Source organism: Mirounga leonina, unplaced genomic scaffold, assembly GCF_011800145.1.
Source record: "Mirounga leonina isolate KUSES-001 unplaced genomic scaffold, KU_Mleo_1.0 Mir_126, whole genome shotgun sequence".
Lineage (NCBI taxonomy): Eukaryota > Metazoa > Chordata > Mammalia > Carnivora > Phocidae > Mirounga > Mirounga leonina.
This window is the reverse complement of record NW_023270314.1, coordinates 18556056-18575883: the sequence shown is the minus strand read 5'-3', so window position 1 is coordinate 18575883 and position 19828 is coordinate 18556056. Positions and strand designations below refer to the sequence as shown.

The 19828-nt window shown below is 34.0% G+C and overlaps 1 protein-coding gene and 1 pseudogene across 1 annotated transcript; one reads left to right on the top strand and one right to left on the bottom strand.

The window, feature by feature from the left end:
* Nucleotides 1-281: 281 nt before the first annotated feature.
* LOC118009051 lies at nt 282-400 on the bottom strand (annotated as a pseudogene).
* A 15584-nt stretch (nt 401-15984) lies between these two features.
* Nucleotides 15985-16534, top strand: LOC118008421 (translationally-controlled tumor protein-like). The gene has a single exon (XM_035001970.1). The coding sequence runs from the start codon at nt 15985-15987 to the stop codon at nt 16291-16293; it is 309 nt and encodes a 102-aa protein (XP_034857861.1). The 3' UTR covers nt 16294-16534.
* Nucleotides 16535-19828: the final 3294 nt, after the last annotated feature.

Below are 19828 nucleotides of genomic sequence, written 5' to 3'. Positions count from 1 at the left end.
AAAAACCTAAGCAACATTTTCTGTATTAATCTGGGCATACAGATTCAAGCAATAGAAAATGATTCCAATAGAAAGAAGTAAGTAAGTTTGGCAGGGGGGCATCTGCCTGGCTCACTCAGTAGAGCATGTGACTCTTGATCTCAGAGTTGTGAGTTTGAGCCCCATGTTGGGCAGAGAGATTACTTAAAAAAAAAGAAAAGAAAATTTGGGGGAGAGTCTCAGAATTGTTACAATTCTCAAAGAAACTGGCTTGGAGTGTACTTGGTGAATAAAGAGTTGAAAATTAGAATGCAAAATTGATCTAGTAATTAATACTTTCATTAGGTATAGACATTACAATTAGCAATAATTGCGCCTCAGATAAACCTCATTGGCTACGATACTGCCACTGTGCAAAGCAGACGCCACCAGCAAAATCATTGGGTACTAGATGCTGCCACAATTAATGGTACCATTGCTGCCTCTAGAAATAGACCTGATTAGACCAACTTTGTAATATTACCCAAATTATTTTCAGATTCAGTGCAATCCCTATCAAGTTTCCAGTGACATTTTTTGCAAAAAATAGAAAAATCCATCCTAAAATTCATATGGATAAAGGACCCCAAAGAGGTTAAACAATCTTGGAAAAGAATGAAACTGAGTCAACACCTCATGATTTCAAAACTTACTACAAAGCTACAGTAATCAAAACAGTTTGGTACTAGAATAAAGACAGGAATAATCCCTTATATATATGTGGTCAAATAATTTTTGATAGGGGTACCAAAACCATTAAATGGAGAAAGGACAGTCTTTTTAACAAATGGTGCTGGAGAAACTGGCTATTCACATGCAAAAGACTAAATTTGGACCCTTACCCAATAACGTAAGAAATTAACTCAAAATGGATCAAGCATTTAAATGTAAGAGCTAAAACAATAAAAGTCTCAGAGAGGAAAAATAGAACAAAAGCTTCATGACAGTGGATTTGGCAGTGTTTTCTTGGTTATGACATCAAAGGTGCAGCCAACAACAAAACTAGACAAATTGGGCTTCTTGGAAGTTCTTAAAATTCCGTGCATCAAAAGACACTATCAATAAAGCAAACAGGCAACCACAAAATGGGGAAATATTTACAAATCATATATTTGATAAGGGATTAATAGACTATACAGATAACTCCTAAAACTTAATAACAAAAACAGAAATGCACTGAAAAATGGTCAAAGACTTGAATAGGCATTTCTTCAAATGAGATATGCAAATGGTGAACAAACATGAGATGATGCTCTGCATCACCAATCATTAGGAAAATCCAAATCAAAACTACGGTGAGATACCACCTCAATCCATTAGGATGGCTGCTATCAAAAAACAAAAAACAAGTGTTAGAAAGGATGTGGAAAAATTGGAATCTTTATGCACCATTGGTGGAAATGTAAAATGATACAGCTTCTGTGGAAAACAGCATAATGTTCCTCAAATTAAAAATAGAACTATCATATAATCCAGCAATTCTACTTCTGGGAATAAACCCAAAAGAGTTGAAACCAGGTCAAAAAGAGATATTTGTATAACCATGTTAATAGCAAAATTATTCTTAATTACTAAAACACGGAAGCAACCCAAATGTCCATCAGCAGATGCATGGAGAAGCAAAATGTGGTGTATACATACAGTGGAATGTTATTCACCCTTTAAAAGGAAGGAAATTCTGCAATATGCTACAGAAGGATGAACTTTGAGGACATTATGCTAAATGAAATAAGCCAGTCACAAAAAGACAAATATTTTATGATTCCACTTATATAAGGTATTTAGAGGAATCAAAATCATGAGACAGAAAGTAAAATGGTGGTTTCCAGGGGCTAAGGGAAAGGAGAATTGAGAGTTACTGTTTAATGAGCTTCAGTTTTAGAAGATGATAGAGTTGTGCAGATGGAAAGTAGTGATGGTAGCACAGCATTATGAATGTTTTTAATACTACTGAACTGTACACTTTAAAATGGTTATGATGGTAAATTTTATGTTATGCATATTTTACCACAAAAAATTGGGGTGGGGAGAGTAATATAATGTATGAGTCTAGGCCCACAAATTCAGTGACTTGGATGAAAAAAGATCAATTCTTTGAAAGATACAACTTACCAAAACTCACACAAGGAGAAAGAGATAGTCCAAATAGGCCTATATCTATTAAATAAATTGAATCAATGATTATTAATCTTCTAAAACATAAAGTACCAGGTCCATCTGGGTCATCTGGTGAATTATAATATTTAATGATACTAGTTCTCTATGGTCTCTTCAGGAAATAAAAATCTGAGGTAACATTTCCTAAGTCATTTAATGAGGCATTAACCTAATACTTTACACAAAAACATCACAAGAAAGAAAAACTATCAGCGATATCTTTCATAAACATTATGTAAAAATTCCCAATAATATCTTAGTAAATTTAATCCAGTGTTGCATGGAAAGAATTGTACACCTCAGTCAAGTGGGATTTATTCCAGGTATGCAGGTCAGATTAAATATTCAAAAATTAATGTAATCCATTACATCAATAGGCTAAATAACCAAAGTCATGGGGCGCCTGGATGGCTCAGTCGGTTAAGCGACTGCCTTCGGCTCAGGTCATGATCCTGCAGTTCCAGGATGGAGTTCCTCATCAGTCTCCCTGCTCAGCAGAGAGTTTGCTTCTCCCTCTGACCCTCCCCCCTCTCATGCTCTCTCTCTCTCATTCTCTCTCTCTCAAATAAATAAATAAAATCTTTAAAAAAAAAAAAAAAGAACCAAAGTCATGTTATCACACCAATAGATGTTGAAAAAGTCTTTGAAAAAAATCCAACACCCATTCATGGTAAAAACTCTCAGGAAGCTAGGAATATAAGGGGAACTTTTTCAACTTGATAGACAACACCTACCAAAAGCCTACAGCTTACTTCATATGTAATGGTGTGAAACTATATATTTTTTTTCTCAAAAGACCAGAAGAAAAAAAAATGTTCTCACATATTATTTTGCACTGTACTGGAAGTTATAGCTAATGTAGTAAGATAATGAAAGGAAGTAAAATACATACAGATGGGGAAGGAAGAAATAAAACTCTTTGTTTACACATCACATAGTTGTCCATGTAGAGAATGGCAAAGAATCAAGAACAACAAAAAATCCTAGTAGCAATGACAATTATAGAAAAATTGCAGGACACAGGGTTAATATACAGAAGTCCATTGTTTTCCTATCTATCAGCAACAAGCAGTTACAACTTGAAATAAAAACACAACACCATTACATTAGCACCAAAAATTTAAAATACATAGGTGTAAGTCTAACAAAATATTTACAAGACCTATATGAATAAAACTATATAAACTAGTGAAAGAAATCAAAGAAGATCTAAATAAATGGAAAGATATTCCGTGTTCATGGATAGAAAGACTCAATATTATTAAGATGTCAGTTTTTCTCAAAATGATTTATAGGTTCAATGCAATCCCATTCAAACGACCAGAAAATTATTTTGTGGATATCAACAAACTGATTCTAAAGTTTATGTGGAAAGGCAAAACAACCAACAGAATATTGATGAGAAGAATGAACCCAGGGGACTGAAACTACCCAACTTCAAGACCAACTATAAAACTACAGTAATCAAGAAAATGTTGTACTATTTCAGAAATAAAAAAATAGATCAACAGAACAAAATATAGAGCCCCAAAATAGACCTATGCAAATATATTCAAATATATTGAACTTATTTTTCACACACAAAAAAGGCAATCCCAAGTATAACTATGATCTTTTCAACAAATGATCCTGGAACAACCAGACATTCTCATGAAAAAAACAAAAAATTTAAGGAATTGACACTGACCTTACATCTTTTTTAAAAATTAACTCAATAAATCATCATTTACTCCATAAATCAATTAACTCAATAAATCATGTAAAGTGCAAACTGTAATACTTCTACAAGATAATGTAGGAGAAAATCTAGGTGGCCTTGGGTTTGGCAACAGATTTTTGAATACAACAAAGGAATGAGCCATGAAAGTAAAAATGTATAATTTGGACTTCATAAACACACACACACACACACACACACAAACTTCTGCTCTAGAAAAGATATTGTAAAGAAAATGAAAGTACATGCTACAGAGTAGGAAACAATATTTGAAAATATATAAGACATGTATTCAATATATGAAAAGAACTCTTAAAACTCAAAGAAAATAAACAACTCAATTAAAAAATAGGCAGAAAAGATTTGAATGGACACCTCATCAAAGAAGATATACAGATGGCAAAGAAGCATATGAAAGATGCTCAACATATGTCATAAAGGATTTGCAAATTAAACAACGAGATATGACTACATACATATTAGAAGGACCAAAATCCAAAACATCGACAAGACCAAATGCTGGTGAGGATGTGGCACAATAAGAACTCCTATGCATTGTTAATGAGAATGCCAAAGGATATAGACACTTTGGAAGACAGTTTGGTAGTTTTTTACAAAATTGATCATATTCTTACCATATAATCCAGCAACTGCACTCTTAGGTATTTACCCAAATGAATGAAAATATATGCTCCCACAAAAACCTACATGAGTGATTGTAGCAGCTTTATTCATAATGGCCAAAAATTGGAAGCAACTACATGTCCTTCAATAGGGGAATGGATACCATATAGTACATATATACCATATACCATAGTACATTCATACAGTAAAATATTGTTTAGCAATAAAAATAAATGAGCTATCAAGCAATGAAAATACATGGGGAAACCTTAAATACATATTGCTAAGTGAAAGAAGCCAATCTGAAAGGCTTCATATGTTATGATTCCAATTATATGACATTCTGAAAAAGGCAAAATTATGTAGACAGTAAAAATTTAGTGTTTTCCAAGAGTTATGGGGGCAGAGAGGATAGGAGGGATGAAAAGGTTATACATGGGGGATTTTTAGGGCAATGACACTATTTATGTGATACTGTAATGGTGGATGCTGTACATTTGGCAGACCCATAGAACTCTGACACTAAGGTGTCTAGGTGGCTCAGTCAGTTAAGCGTCTGCCTTCAGCTCAGGTCATGATCCCAGGGTCTTGGGATCGAGCCCCGCCTCAGGCTCCTGGCTTAGTGGGAAGTCTGCTTCTCCCTCTCCCTCTGCCTCCCCCCAGTCCTGCTCTCTCGCTCTCTCTCTCTCAAATGAATAAAAAAAAAATCCTTAAAAAATAAAAGAACTCTGACACCAAAAATGAATCCTAGTTAAACCATGACTTTATAGTTAGTAACAATGTATCAATATTGATCTCTCAGTTATAACTAATGTACCACATCCACGCAATATGTAAAAATGGGGGAAGCTTGGGGTGCCTGGTTGGTTCAGTCAATTGAGCGGACTCTTGGTTTCTGCTCAGGTTGTGATCTCAGGGTTATGGGGTGGAACCCCGTGTTGGACTCCATGCTCAGTGTGGAGTCTGCTTCAGATTCTCTGCCTCTGCCCCTCCCCCTACTTGCTCTCTCTCTCTCTCAAATAAATAAATAAAATCTTTTTTAAAAATAGGGGAAGTTATGGGACATAGGGAGAGAGAGTATATGGAACTCTACTTTCTGTTCATTTCTTCTGTAAACCAAAAATTGTTCTAAGAAATAAATTCTATTAATTAAAAATAAAATCATGACCCTCCATGATTTGGACCATCCACTGGCCGGATAAGGAGTTTGGAGTGTCCATTACAAATCCATATTTTCTTAGGGACAGGTGCCTACATCAAGACTTTTGAGGATATATTAGGAAAACTCATTTTGTTCTCTGTCCTATATTTGAGATATACTGTTCATTTTTATGTCAGTAATAAAACTAATGTTCTACTTTAATCCTCTTGTGATTATTCTTTAAGGTTTGGTATCCAGAGAGATAAATTGAGTTATTAGTACCTTCAGCCCTGTGAACATATGCTCATTCATGACTGTATACACAGTAATCTGAATCACTTATTCACTGTAGTATGTTCTCACTTTTAAAATTACTAACATTATCAATGACTTCCTATCAACAAATCCAGGAGTCTCTTTTCAATTCCTTCATTGTTTGAACTCTTCTTCTCTCCATTTCATATGAGAGAGAGAGAGAGAAAAAAAAGAGCCTGTGGGAATTCCTAGCTTTTTTTTTTTTTTTTTGCCCTTCATCTCTGCTTAAAATTATATTTGGTCACCCTGCTTACTGTGACACTGCTCCAAAGCTCCCCTTTCTGATAGTTGGTAAGTCAGGTCATACAAGGTAACTTCATAGTAGGCTCTGAGTATAGCTCTCTTTGTGTTTGTTCTTAGAACCTGTCTAGTATTGACAGGAATATCCTACCTTTCACCACTTTTTATTTAATATTTTAGTCAGGTTTAATCGTTGTGGAAAATACACAGATGACTTGCTTTGGCTCTAAGCCTGGTAGACAATATAAATTACATTTTAAAATATTCCATACTTGATCTATCATACCTTTGGGTTTATAGTTCCTCCCCAGACTTCTAAGGAAGACTGCCTATTCAGGGTACAAGATGCTTATTCTTAAAAATATTTGCCTTATATGATTTTTAAGCCAACCCTTAATAATGTTGTGCTCCATTAATCCTACCCAAGCTATCTTTATTAATAAAGAGAAATTTAACAGGAAATTAAAAAATCACATATTTTAATATATTTTACTTATAAAGAACTGAAATGTAAAACAAAGTGACTTGGTGAAAAGGAAACTTATCTATACAAGTAACTGAAAATTGCAAGATGGGACTAACTTTATATTATGGTTTGATCTACAGGTTCATATCTTTGTCATTGCTTTGAATCTGTCTTCTACTATTCTCTAATGGTAGTAAACATGGTTTTAGACATTTCAGACAAAGTATCTGAGAAGTCTGTGCACTACCATTGTCAGCAAAATTCTTCACCCTAATTGGAGGACAATTAGGACCTATTGCTATGATTGGCTTAAAGCCAATAAGAACACAACCCAAGAGGTACACTTCGGGATAATCCCAGACAAATATAGTAGGACATAAGGATGAGATTGGCAGGTACCCAAATGTGATGTTAGAAAGAGGGAGAAGTGGAATGAATGTTGGTAAATAAAAGTAAATATATGTAAAAACATCAAAATACAAACACATTCAAAAGGATTTATATGAATTCATGCATCCATGATATATCTGTAAAATAGCTTTTAAAAGAACATTCAGAGAACAGAGAAGCTTCACCACTAAAGAGGGAATTACCTAGGTAGTTTTTCCCAGTCTTTTTCTCCTCATGACACATTTAGAAAGTAGGGATATTTTCACAGCAAAATGAGATAGTTGGACAAGGCTATTCTGTGTGAGAAACACTTGGCCAAGAGCCACTGGCTACCCCATGTTCCCTGCAATGTCACAGGTAGGGGAAATCAACATTTCAGGCACATTTCTAATCTAGCCACTTCCAACTGATGTATTTTGCCAAGACACACTAATCAGAAAGTTTTTGACTACATCTTCCTCAATATTCTTCTCAGTTCTAAAATTCTTTAATTTTTTGACCATCAGGACAAAACTTCTGTAGCACAATAGAAAGGCTCAGTCTCTTTCTTCATTTTTGTAAAGTCAAGATTCTAAAGAATAATTACATCGCCTTCTAAAATTAGTCCTTTCAACACAGCAGAAGAGACTCTGTAAGAAGTTTGAGAGACAGGGGCGCCTGGGTGGCTCAGTCCGTTAAGTGGCTGCCTTCAGCTCAGGTCATGATCCCAGGGTCCTGGGATTGAGCCCGGTGTCGGGCTCCCTGCTCAGCAGAGAACCTGCTTCTCCCTCTCCCTCTGCCTGTCGCTCTGCCTACTTGTGCTCCCTCTCTGTCAAATAAATAAATAAAATCTTAAAAAAAAAAAAAAGAGGTTTGAGAGACATTTCATCAGACTGGATATGGAATCCATTTTGTCTTCCATTGATTCCTGTGAAATATTCCAGTGAATTTTGACTCCAGTTTTATGACCCGTTAAAAAAAATAAAAGAACTTTGTTCCCGAAGCATAAGATAGAAAATCCTAGACTTTATTATTACAATCACAAAAGGAAACACAATTCACATTGTAAATTTTAAAGCATCCAAAAGGTTTCCAAAAACCTAAAATTATTTGTGGAGCCCTTGGAACTATTTAATTGCTACCTTACTCTGCAAGAAAAGTTTAAAGTCACTCTTATTTTGTCTTTCAGATCGTTATATATACTATCCTTCTGCTGACTGAAACTTGACAATGACAACAATACCATGTGTCAAGTATCAAAAAAATGGAATGTAAAAAAATAATAAATCATCCGTAACAAGTCAGGAAACAGGCTCCAACATAGAGGGTTTTTTTGTTTTGTTTTGTTTTGTTTTGTTTTTAATGTCCCAGAGTCACCTAGTGGCTCTCAACATGCCTTTAAATGCCTTCCTTGGAAAAATAAAATCACACTTTGGTAATACAGTGATGATCTGATAATGAAATTGAGCTGACTAAATCTTATCTCAATACATCCATTCTTTTCTGGATGCAATGAATTTGCTAGTCTGTGGAATTCCGTCCATGAGGAACTTCCTACCATTGGCCTGAAGGATCAGGAAGAGATAACCACAGTGCACCACCCTTTTATTGATTGCTGAACATCCATAAATAAGATTTTTAAAGGAAAAACTCAGAAAAAAATTTTAAGAAGTATGGCAACATAGATTTTTTGTACTTTTATTCTTATATATACTTGCATTCTTATATACTTGGATATTAGCGGAGAGAAAAGAATCCTTAACTCCTATGCCATCAAAGTGTTTGAGCCAAAACATTTTAGGTACAAAATTTTGGATAGAATACGCTGTTTTCTTGAGAGATGTCTTTGACTTAAAGAACTTGTAGTAATCATTATAAAGTCCAGAGAAAAGCTACTTAGGGCTATTCTGTAATGTGTAGCTCTTCTGGGTGTGTGTGTGTGTGTGTGTGTGTGTGTGTGTGTGTGTGTGTGTGTGAGAGAGAGAGAGAGAGAGAGAGAGAGAGAAACAGAGAGAGAAACAGAGAGACAGAGACCCTAAAGAATTTTGATGTCTATGGAGAATTCCTGAAGCAAGATAAAAGTATTCAGCTGGAACATCCTAAAGGTGACAGTTAAATGTGCATTTAGCTAAGGACCTCTCCATAGTTGTATACCCCCATAACCTCAGTGGTTAAGATAATAACTAGGTGTAAGTGGGCTTAAACTCTATGTAGGGAGATCTTAACTTCTGATAATTCAGTACATTTTTAAATTGTTCAATTTGATTTATCAAAGAAATCTTGGTAATTTATACTATATTAGGAATAATTCCTTTGTAAAATTGCATTTTTATATGGCACTTATAGAGCTAGGCCTAATTACCTGAACATGTCACTTTGGGAGAAAATCCAACTTCTGATTTTTTTTCCTACAAATGCGGCATAACTATAATAAAGTATCTTAATTCTAGTGTATTTTCTTTGAGAAGTTTGCATTGGTTTTCCAATTCCAGAATGAACCAATAGAGCATATTATATTGAAAATATATATATATGTATATATGTATGCATAGTCCAGACCACAAGATAAGTGGCATGTCTCATTCTGTGTTTATAGTGTGCTAAAACTAAGTGAGAAATATTATCATTGTTTTTGTTATTAAGAATGTCATGACAACCTTAGCTCTGAGTTCCTTCTTGTTGGATTAAGCTATGTCCTAAGGGGTTCAACTCTCCCACACTTCACCAAATAATCTCATTCTCTTTCCTTAGAGAGCAAAGATTAATCATTCAGAAACTTAATGAGCTGGAAAAACAAATACCAGTAGAAGAAAGGTGTCTGAGAACTTTAAATAAAATAAATTAGTTTCCATTTGAAAAGTAAATTAGTTGATTTATAAATCTCTTTTCTTTTTTTTCTTCTCCATTTGTACTTCTCGGCATTTTTACCATCTTCATCAGACCCTCTGTCCTGTCAAAGGTAAAGTCCAATTATGAGAGCTTTTTTGTCTTTACTATTTTAGAACATATCTTCTTTTTTTTTTTTATTAATTTCCTTTTTTTTTTAAGATTTTATTTATTTATCTGAGAGAGAGAGAATGAGAGACAGAGAGCATGAGAGGGGGGAGGGTCAGAGGGAGAAGCAGACTCCCCGCCGAGCAGGGAGCCCGATGCGGGACTCGATCCAGGGACTCCAGGATCATGACCTGAGCCGAAGGCAGTCGCTTAACCAACTGAGCCACCCAGGCGCCCTAGAACATATCTTCTGACCACCAGATATTTTTATATTTTACACATCTTTTCCTAAGTTGCCTTTCTTTCTAAATATTTTCTGATGATTTTGCTACTGATCAGCTACAGTTGACTTTTGAGAAATCATAAATAGAAAAATAAGAGAATAAAAATCAAAGATAAAGAGGTATTTAATATCCCTTCAAAAAATATTTTCAGTTTTGATACACTCCTAAGTGTTACTACCATGCTTATTAATATGGTGTCTTTTTAAAAACTTATTTTAATAGTCAAATATTTTCAAATATATTATTTTGTTATCATAATTTTATTTAGAAATAAATTTCATAACATGAACAATATAGGAAGGCTCAATAATGTTTTCCTAATTTACGAAGAGGATTCTTGGACTTGAGCTAGAATCTGTATATCTTTCTCTAAATGCTTTAAATTTCAAACATTTAATCTATAATTATGCAAATAGTAATATGAGTTATTATAAGATAAAAAGTTTCTGGAGGTATAAATATAAAAACAACCTGTGCACATACACAAATATTAAATGCTTATTTATTTGAAAATACACTTCTCTTCTTATGGAACTTGTTCCATTACATCACCACTCCTCAACTCTTCCTAAAAAGTTCCTATATATCTTTTTGATTATATCTTAAATATGACTTCTCCAGATGCCTTCTCTGACCCCTTAAATCTGAAGTGCCAATTCAAGAATTGTGTTCCCATAGTGCTTTTACCAACCATATCACTAATGTATTCGTTAAATCCTTTAGCACACAGATCGTGATACTGAATTTTCTAGTCAATATATGCTTTTAAGTTGTCATCTAGAAAATTCATAACTTGCCTTGAACTTAGAGAACTCTGAGTATTTACCTGTGAATGTTTAGGGGATCGATCACAGGCCTTAATCTGAGGGAAAAAATAACTCATTCAGGCAATGCTTCCCTACAGATTCTGTATAGTCTTGTATGTCACATTAAAAGGCCTGGATTTTAGTCATAGAATTTGTGAAACTACTGGAGGAATTTAAGCAAGAATGGGATACAATAATTTTTCATATGTAGCCTCTGACAGTGCTACAAAGAACAGATTTGGAATAGGGAGGTAAGACATCAGAAGCATGTTGACCAACAGATGAGAGGTGGCAAGTTCCTAAATAAAGAAAATTGAAGTAGGGGTAGAAGAAAAGTGACAGAGAATAAAAATATATAGGGGATGAACATATTAGGTAATTGACAGTTAACCATATGTGAAGAGTAACAGATCAAAGAGACAAGACTGACAACGTCCTCGATTATACTGACACAATGAAGAATCCTCACACAGTGTTGTCTGTTGTTCGTGTGTGTGTGTGAGACTGCGTGGCAGTGATGGGTACTCAGAGAAAAGATTTTTCCACGTTTCTATATAATATAATGAAATCTGAAGGTTTTTCCTGATCTCTCTGTGCTTCCAACTATTCTTTATTTTTCTATTTTATTTCAGTCATAATATTTGACTTAGAATCATGTAAGTTGGAGACATATAAATGAAATTTGTTGACTAAAGAGGAAATTAGAGAATACTTATAATGGGGAGGTTGTTGAGATCTTTAAAAAAATCATTGCCATCATTTTGAACCTTTATATGTACTTTTATTTAAAAATATAGTAGCTGTTACCTAGATTTGTCCATTATCTCTGTAAATGAATTGTTCACTAAATTTATAAATGAAAGAAAATAGGAATTGATTATAAACATTAAATATTCATTTCTATAAGAAATGGGTATTATATTTATTTTTAAATAGGAAGTACCTTGAAAAATAGTATTTGAGGAACAAAACATGAAATAAATGACAAAACAAAAATTATATCTTAAATTAGACTGCCATCTCTCTTATTTTTGTGAATCTAAATATTTTCTTTTTTGTCTCAAATTTCAAATGTCTTTATAAGGAGAATAAAAGTGAATTTTGATATTCAATAATCCTTTAGTGCAGAAAATCTCTCCTAAGATTGTTCAGTGCAGCCAGTCATCAAGTCAAGACATGCTGTCTGATGAATATCAAGACAGACTAGGCAGCTGTCACTGTATGAGTTATAATTGCATTTCTAGAGTCACAAGTCCCCAAAATTTATGTGAAATCAAGTAGTAATAACTATCATGAGTGAATATTCTTAAGTGAAAATTCTCATGAAAAGGTAGAACAGGGGTGGCGCCTGGGCAGGTCATTTGGTTCAGCATCCGACTCCTGGTTTTAGCTCGGGTCATGATCTCAGGCTCCTGAGATTGGGGCCTGAGTTGGGCTCTGCGCTCAGCATGGAGTCTGCTTGGGATTCCCTTTCTCCCTCTCCCTCTGCCCCTCCCCCACTCTCTCTAAAATAAATAAATAAAATCTTTTTAAAAATGTAGAACAGTTGTGGTTTAATATCAAGATCATTTCTACTTCAGTGGCTAAGGACCAGTTGTTTTTTCTGGTTGAGCACCTGTCGTCGTTCAGGCCTCAACCCCAAAGTTACTTCTTCATAGAGTTTCCCTAAATACACTATCTAAAGTAATGTTCTACCCCTGCCACACCTCCAGTGCTTTCTCCTTTAGCTCTTTATTTACCTCTTGGTGTTCTTCAGAAATAAAAAATAAAAATATATATATATATATGTCTTCATTGGAAATGGGCCCTATGGAGGCAGAAATGTTCCCTGACTTATTCACTGCTGTGACCTCAAAGCTCACAATAGGACCTAGCTTAGTAGAGGAACTCAAAAATAGTTGTAAAAAAAAAGAAACTAATAAATGGTATTTGTTATTATAGGATATTCTTAAAAAATATTATCGGTAATTTTTCTTAGATTGCATAAATCAGGGCTAACTGGTATCAATGTCATTTTGGTCTTACAATTATATATTGTATGTTACAAATGTCAGCCCCTTAGCCAAACTAACCTCAGGATGACTTAAGATATTTTATCTTTTCTTCACTTCTTGTTCTTTGGCTCTCCACCAGCTTTCAATCTAATCTGTCAATTTTCCTTGACTTTACATATTACTTATCTTTACATCTTACTCGTCAACTTCTGGTGCCAAATTTATAAAATGTTTCCTGAAAATCTAATTAATATATGATGTTTGTTTCATACCTATTTTTAATCCAAGGAGTAAAACCACATAAAATGCCAAGAAACTAGTAAAGAATGACCTCCCTTGTTTGAAGTTAGCTTAAATATATAATATATGTTGTTCTTTTCTGGAAATGCCACTGATAATATTAATAGTCTATCTGTAAATCTGTGGCTACAATTATAGTTAAAGTGTAGTTTAAAGGTCCATTCCTTCTTATTTATCCTTACTTGGCAATTTCTGTGCTATTATAATTTTCTTGTTCTCTGTGTGTGTGTGTGTGTGTGTGTGTGTACAGGAAGATGCCAGATAGGACACAAATATTATTTTTTTAATTTAAATCCAATTAATTAACATATAATGTATTATTTGTTTCAGGGGTACAGGTCTGTGATTCATCAGCCTTATATAATACCCAGTGCTCATTACAACACATGCCCTCCTTAATGTCCATCACCCAGTTACCCCCCACACCCCTCCCCTCCAGCAACCCTCAGTTTGTTTCCTAAGATTAAGAGTCTCTTATGTTTACAAATATTATTATGAGTACCTGAATATGGTACTCTTGTTTCTATTAGAAAAAGAAAAAGACTCCTACACTTAAGGTGTTTAAAGAGTGAAAAAAATTAACTATTATGAAGGTAACTCCTGGTAATAAAAGTCAGAAACTTTCTGATACCAGATATATAAATGTCTCTTTAGTTGTTTTCAATGCTACAAATTATATTCAAATAAAAATATTTCAATATTTAATTTTTATTTGTATGCAAGTTACAGTAAAAACTTTTCTTGAATAAATAGTAGTATTATGTAAATTGTAAAATATTTATTTTTTTTCCATCTCAGTCATATTCTACAAAAAAAAAAAATGTGGGGGCACCTGGGTGGCTCAGTCGTTAAGCGTCTGCCTTCAGCTCAGGTCATGATCCCAGGGTCCTGGGATCAAGCCCCACATCGGGCTCCCTGCTCAGCGGAAAGCCTGCTTCTCCCTCTCCTGCTCCCCCTGCTTGTGTTCCCCTCCCTCTCTGTGTCTCTCTCTGTCAAATAAATAAATAAATAAATCTTTTTAAAAAAATGTAAACGAAACCTTGAGTATTTGTTTCAGTCCAACAGCCTTAGTAGAATAGGAGACTTTTTTTCTTTGGCACTCTCCACTCTATTTTCTTTATTTGGCGCTCTCCACTCTATTTTCTTTCTTTCTTGTGCTTAATTTTGACATTACCTGGGGTGTGTTTATTAAGATGGATGTGTTGCCATAAATTTCTGACTCATGAAATGATTAATGATTCTTTCTTTTTGCACTATTTTTTAACTTATTTTTAAGTAATTTCAGATTTTCAGACATTACAAAAATAAGACGAACAATTGTCTTATATTTAGTCTATTATTTGGTGGTTTTCTCTTTGTTTCTGTCTCCCCAGTTTTTGGGGATTCAGCAAATGTCTTAAGATTAAAGTTTCCAGATTAAGCAAAAAATTAAAAAAAAAAAAAAAGGACAGGACACCCAGTACATTTGAATTTTAGATAAATAGCCAATTAAAGTTTTAGTACAAGTATGTACCATTCAAAATTTGACATACTTACATTTAAAAAGTATTTTCTGTTTATCTAAGTTTCAAATTTAATTGGGTGTCCTGTATTTTTCCTGGCAACCCTCATTGAGATAGTAATCAGTCAAGAGGTTTAGGTTACTGGAGTTTTCAGTGTATCACTTCAGCCTTGTGTGACCACCAGAAACATGGCTGGTTTCTCTGCTCCTCTCAGTGGCCCTAAGCTTAGATTCACAGTTTCTAACATGCAACCAGGATAGGCAACCAGAATAGTCAGAATGCTTCCAAAGACAGTTGCAGAACATCAGCTCATCTCTGAAAGTTTATCAGCTCTGTTGAGTTTTACTCCTTGTAGTCCCCATTACTTCTTCAACAATATGTAGACATTACATGTATGATATTTATAATTATTCCAGATTTTCTGGGGTGCCTGGGTGGCTCAGTCAGTTAAGCCTTGGACTCTTGATTTCAGCTGAGGTAATGATCTCAGGGTGGTGGGATGAAGCCCTTGGTTGGGCTTTGCACTCAGCATGGGGCTTGCTTGTCCCTCTCCCTCTGCTCCTCCCCCCACCCATCTATAAAAATAAATGAATACAAAAAAATTATTCTAGATTTTCCTATTTGTTGTCAATGGAATGCTTGGGCTATTATAATCTACTCCATATTGCTGAGCATCCAAATGTTTTTTTTTTTTTTTAATGGTTTTATATGAACTATATTATATTACCTTTTACATTAAAACATTTTCTTAATCTTTTTAAAATTTCTTCTTTGACACACAAATTACTTAAAAGCGTATTTTTTAAATGTTTTGCACAGCTTTTTTCCACCCGTTCTGCCTCTCCCCACCCCCCGCCAAGTGCCACTCTGGCTGAAGCTCTGGCTCCTGCTAAACTAGCATCACTGTGGTCTCCTCTTCATCAGCCATGATGAGATCTTCTCAGACATCTACAAGATCTGGGAGATCCCAGATGGGCTGTGCCTAGAGGTGGAGGGGAAGTTGATCAGTAGGACAGAGGGTAACATTGATGACTCATTCATTGATGAAAATGCCTCCATGGAAGGTCCCAAGGACAAAGGTACCAAAACCACAGTAGTCACTGGTGTTGATATGATCATGAACCATCACTTGCAGGAAACCAGCTTCACAAAAGAACCCTACAAGAAGTACATCAAAGATTCTATGGAATCAGTCAAAGGCAAACTTGAAGAACAGAGTCCAGATAGAGTAAAATCTTTTATTGCAGGGGTTGCAGAACAAATCACGCATATCCTTGCTAATTTCAAAAACTACCAGTTCTTTATTGGTGAAAACATGAATCTAGATGGCATGGATGCTCTGTTGGACTCTGTGAGGATGGTGTGACCCCATATATGATTTTTTTTAAGGATGGTTTAGAAATGGAAAAATGTTCATGAATTTGGCTATTAACTTTAGAGGTATCACCTGTTGTCAGAACTGGCTGCTGCTTTTCATCCACACAAGGCCAGGACTTAGACAAATGAGACTGATGTCATCTTGAGCTCTTCATTTATTTTGACCTTGATTTATTTGGTGTGGAGGTATTGTTTTTAAGGGAAAAAAAAGGTCATGTAGGTTGCCTAAAAATAAAATGCATTTAAACTCAGAAAAAAAAAGTTTGGCACATAGTTTTTCTTTTTTTTATTAATTTTATTTTATTATGTTATGTTAGTCACCATACATTGCATCATTAGTTTTTGATTTAGAGTTCCATGATTCATTGTTTGCATATAACACCCAGTGCTCCATGCAATACGTGCCCTTTTTAATACCCATCACCAGGCTAACCCATCCACCATCCCCCTCCCCTCTAGAACCCTCAGTTTGTTTCTCAGAGTCCATAGTCTCTCATGGTTCGTCTCCCCTTGGCACACAGCTTTTCTAAAACACTTTTTATGTCATTGGTTTATGACTTAATTAATTATATTTTGGTCAGAGGATGTGCTCTCTATGATTCAAATGCTTGAAATTGCTTGAGATCTTCTTTATGTTTCATTATGTGTTCTAATTTTATAAATATTCTATGTGTACTTGAATTGCACATAGTTTGTGTAGTATTTTATATGTCAGTTTAGTCAAACATGTTAATTATATGGTTCAAATATTCTCTATTAATACTAACTTTAGCCTAAACACTTTTTCGCTGAACAACACAAACCATATTTTTAGTGAAACTTTATTGTTTCCTAATATTTTAAATATTTTCCTTATATTGTTGGATTATTTTAGCCAGACTGACAATCTGTCTTTTGCAAAAATTTTTATTATTATTTTTAATTGCAGTATAGTTGATAGACAATGTTACATTAGTTTCAGATATACAACATAGTGATTCAACTTCTCTGTACAGTGTGCTATGCTCACCCCAAGTGTAGCTACCATCTGTCACCATACAACACTGTTACTATATCATTGATTATTTCCCTATTCTGTATCTATTTTTCCCATGACTTATTTATTCCATAACTGAAAGCTTGTATCTCTTACTCCCCTTAACCCATTTTGCCCATCTCCCAATCCCCTTCCTCATCAGTTTGTTCTCTATATTTATAGATCTAATTCTGCTTTTTGTTTGTTTATTCATTTGTTTTGTTTTTTAGATTCCACATATAAGTGGAATCATATGGTATTTGTCCTTCTCTGACATCACATTTAGCATAATACCCTTTAGGTCCACCCATGTTGTTGCAAATGGCAAGATCTTATCTTTTTTATGGCTGAGCAATATTCCATTGTATTTATACACCACATATTCTTTATTCATTCATCTATTAATGGACACTTAGGCTGCTTCCATATCTTGACTATTGTAAATTATGCTGCAATAAACATAGGGGTGCATATATCTTTTCAAATTAGTGTTTTTGTTTTCTTTGAGTAAATACCCAGTAGTGGAATTGTTGTATCATAACGTATTTCTGTTTAATTTTTTGAGGAACCATACTGTTTCCACAGTGGCTGTAGCAGTTTGCATTCCCACCAACAGTGCATGAGAATTTCTTTTTCTCCACATCCTCGTTCAACACCCCTAATCATCAGGGGAATGCAAATCAAAACTATAATGAGATATCACCTTGTACCTGTCAGAATGGCTAAAATCAAAAAGACAAAAAAATAATAGTCTTGTTTTTTAAACGGAGGCTACATTGTTTATTGCTATAATTGGACAAACACCAGTATATTATTTGGTGCTTTTTATTGTTCTCTTTTTTCCACTTTTTTTTTTTACTTTATTTTTATTTTTTCATCATTACACATATTTCCTTCTATTCATTGAGGAGATAAATACTTGATTTCTTTTAGAAGTTGCCCAACATATGTAAACATGAATATCTGACTCTCCAAAATTTGAGATGATTAGTATCTTCACTTCCTTTTTTGAATAATGAAGACATTAGGACACTCCAGTTAGTCCATATCACTTTTGTGCTAATATTGTATTTTTTAATTCATACTTTTAAAATCTCACTATATTAGTTTGCTAGGATTCTGATAACAAAATAGCCCAGACAGGGTGTTTAAACTATGGAAACTTACTTTCTCACAATTCTGGAAGCTGGAAGTCAAAGATCAAGGTGTGGCCGGTTTGGTTTCTTCTGAAGCCTCTTTTATCAGCCTGCCGATGGCTACCTCTTGCTGTGTCCTTACAAGATCATCTCTCTAACTGTTATCTGTGTCCTAATTTCTTACAATGTTTGGACACCAGTCGTATTTGATTAGGGCCCACCCTACTCACCCCTGTTTCTAAACAGAGTCACATTCTGAGGTTATGGGGGTTAGAACTTTGACATGTGAATTTGAAGGAAATATATTTCAACCCATAACATTCACTGATCTTATTATTATTTTTATTTTTTTTATTCAGCCAAACTGGTTAATCTTATATTTAGATGTACCCGTTTATTAATTTCTTGCTTTTTATTTATATATGCATCTTAGGCCTCATTCTGAAGTTGCTTTATTTTCTTCTTGAATTACATATTTGTAATTGCCATTGGTGAGAGTCTACTTGAGGCAAAGTCTCTTGGTTTTTGTTGGTCTGAAAATGACTGGGTGTATTATTTTCCTTGAGCACACTGAAAACATCATATCACATATTTTGGCTTCTATCATTTCTAATGAAGAGTGTTTTTATTGACTAAATTCAATTACTAATTGAATTTTTGTTGACTAATTCAACTAGTAATTCAAAATAATATCTTTTTTTCTTAATGATTTTAACACCATTGTTTTATTTAATATTTCACAGGTTCACCATGATGTATATATGTATAGGTTTCCTTTTCATTTGTTGGCATTTTTCAATTTTTTTTTTAATCTACAGAATCTAGGTGGGTATAATGTAAGTGATGGGTGATAACAAGTATGGCAAAATATTGAGGGTAGTATTTATGTGTGTGCTACAAAATTCTTCCAACTGCCATTTATTTGGCATTTTTTATAATAAAATGTTAGAAAAATAATTATACTCTATATAGCAGCATGAAATATAAGAAAACTAAATGTATTTTAAAAATAATATTCTAAAACATCAAATATTTAACACAGTATCCTAAAATATCAAATATTTAGGAATACACTTAACAAATGCACCACAAGACTTCTGATTAGTAAATTACATGCAATATTAACACTAAAATAGATCCAAATAATAGTAGTACACTCCATGTCTATGTACTAGAAGACAATATTGCAAAAATGTCCAATTATCTCAAATTTCACTAATAATAAACTCACTCCCAAAGTCTTTTCAGATATATGGAAACTGACTAATTTGAATATTTATGTAACATGACAAAAATTGACAAGTTAGTCTTAGAGAACTATAACAAACTCAGAAGACTTACACTGTAAAGCTACAGTAATAAAGAGAATGTAG

Excerpts from the sequence above, each read along its gene's own strand:
- LOC118008421 (XM_035001970.1), top strand. The coding sequence starts at position 15,985 with ATGGAAGGTCCCAAGGACAAAGGTACCAAAACCACAGTAGTCACTGGT.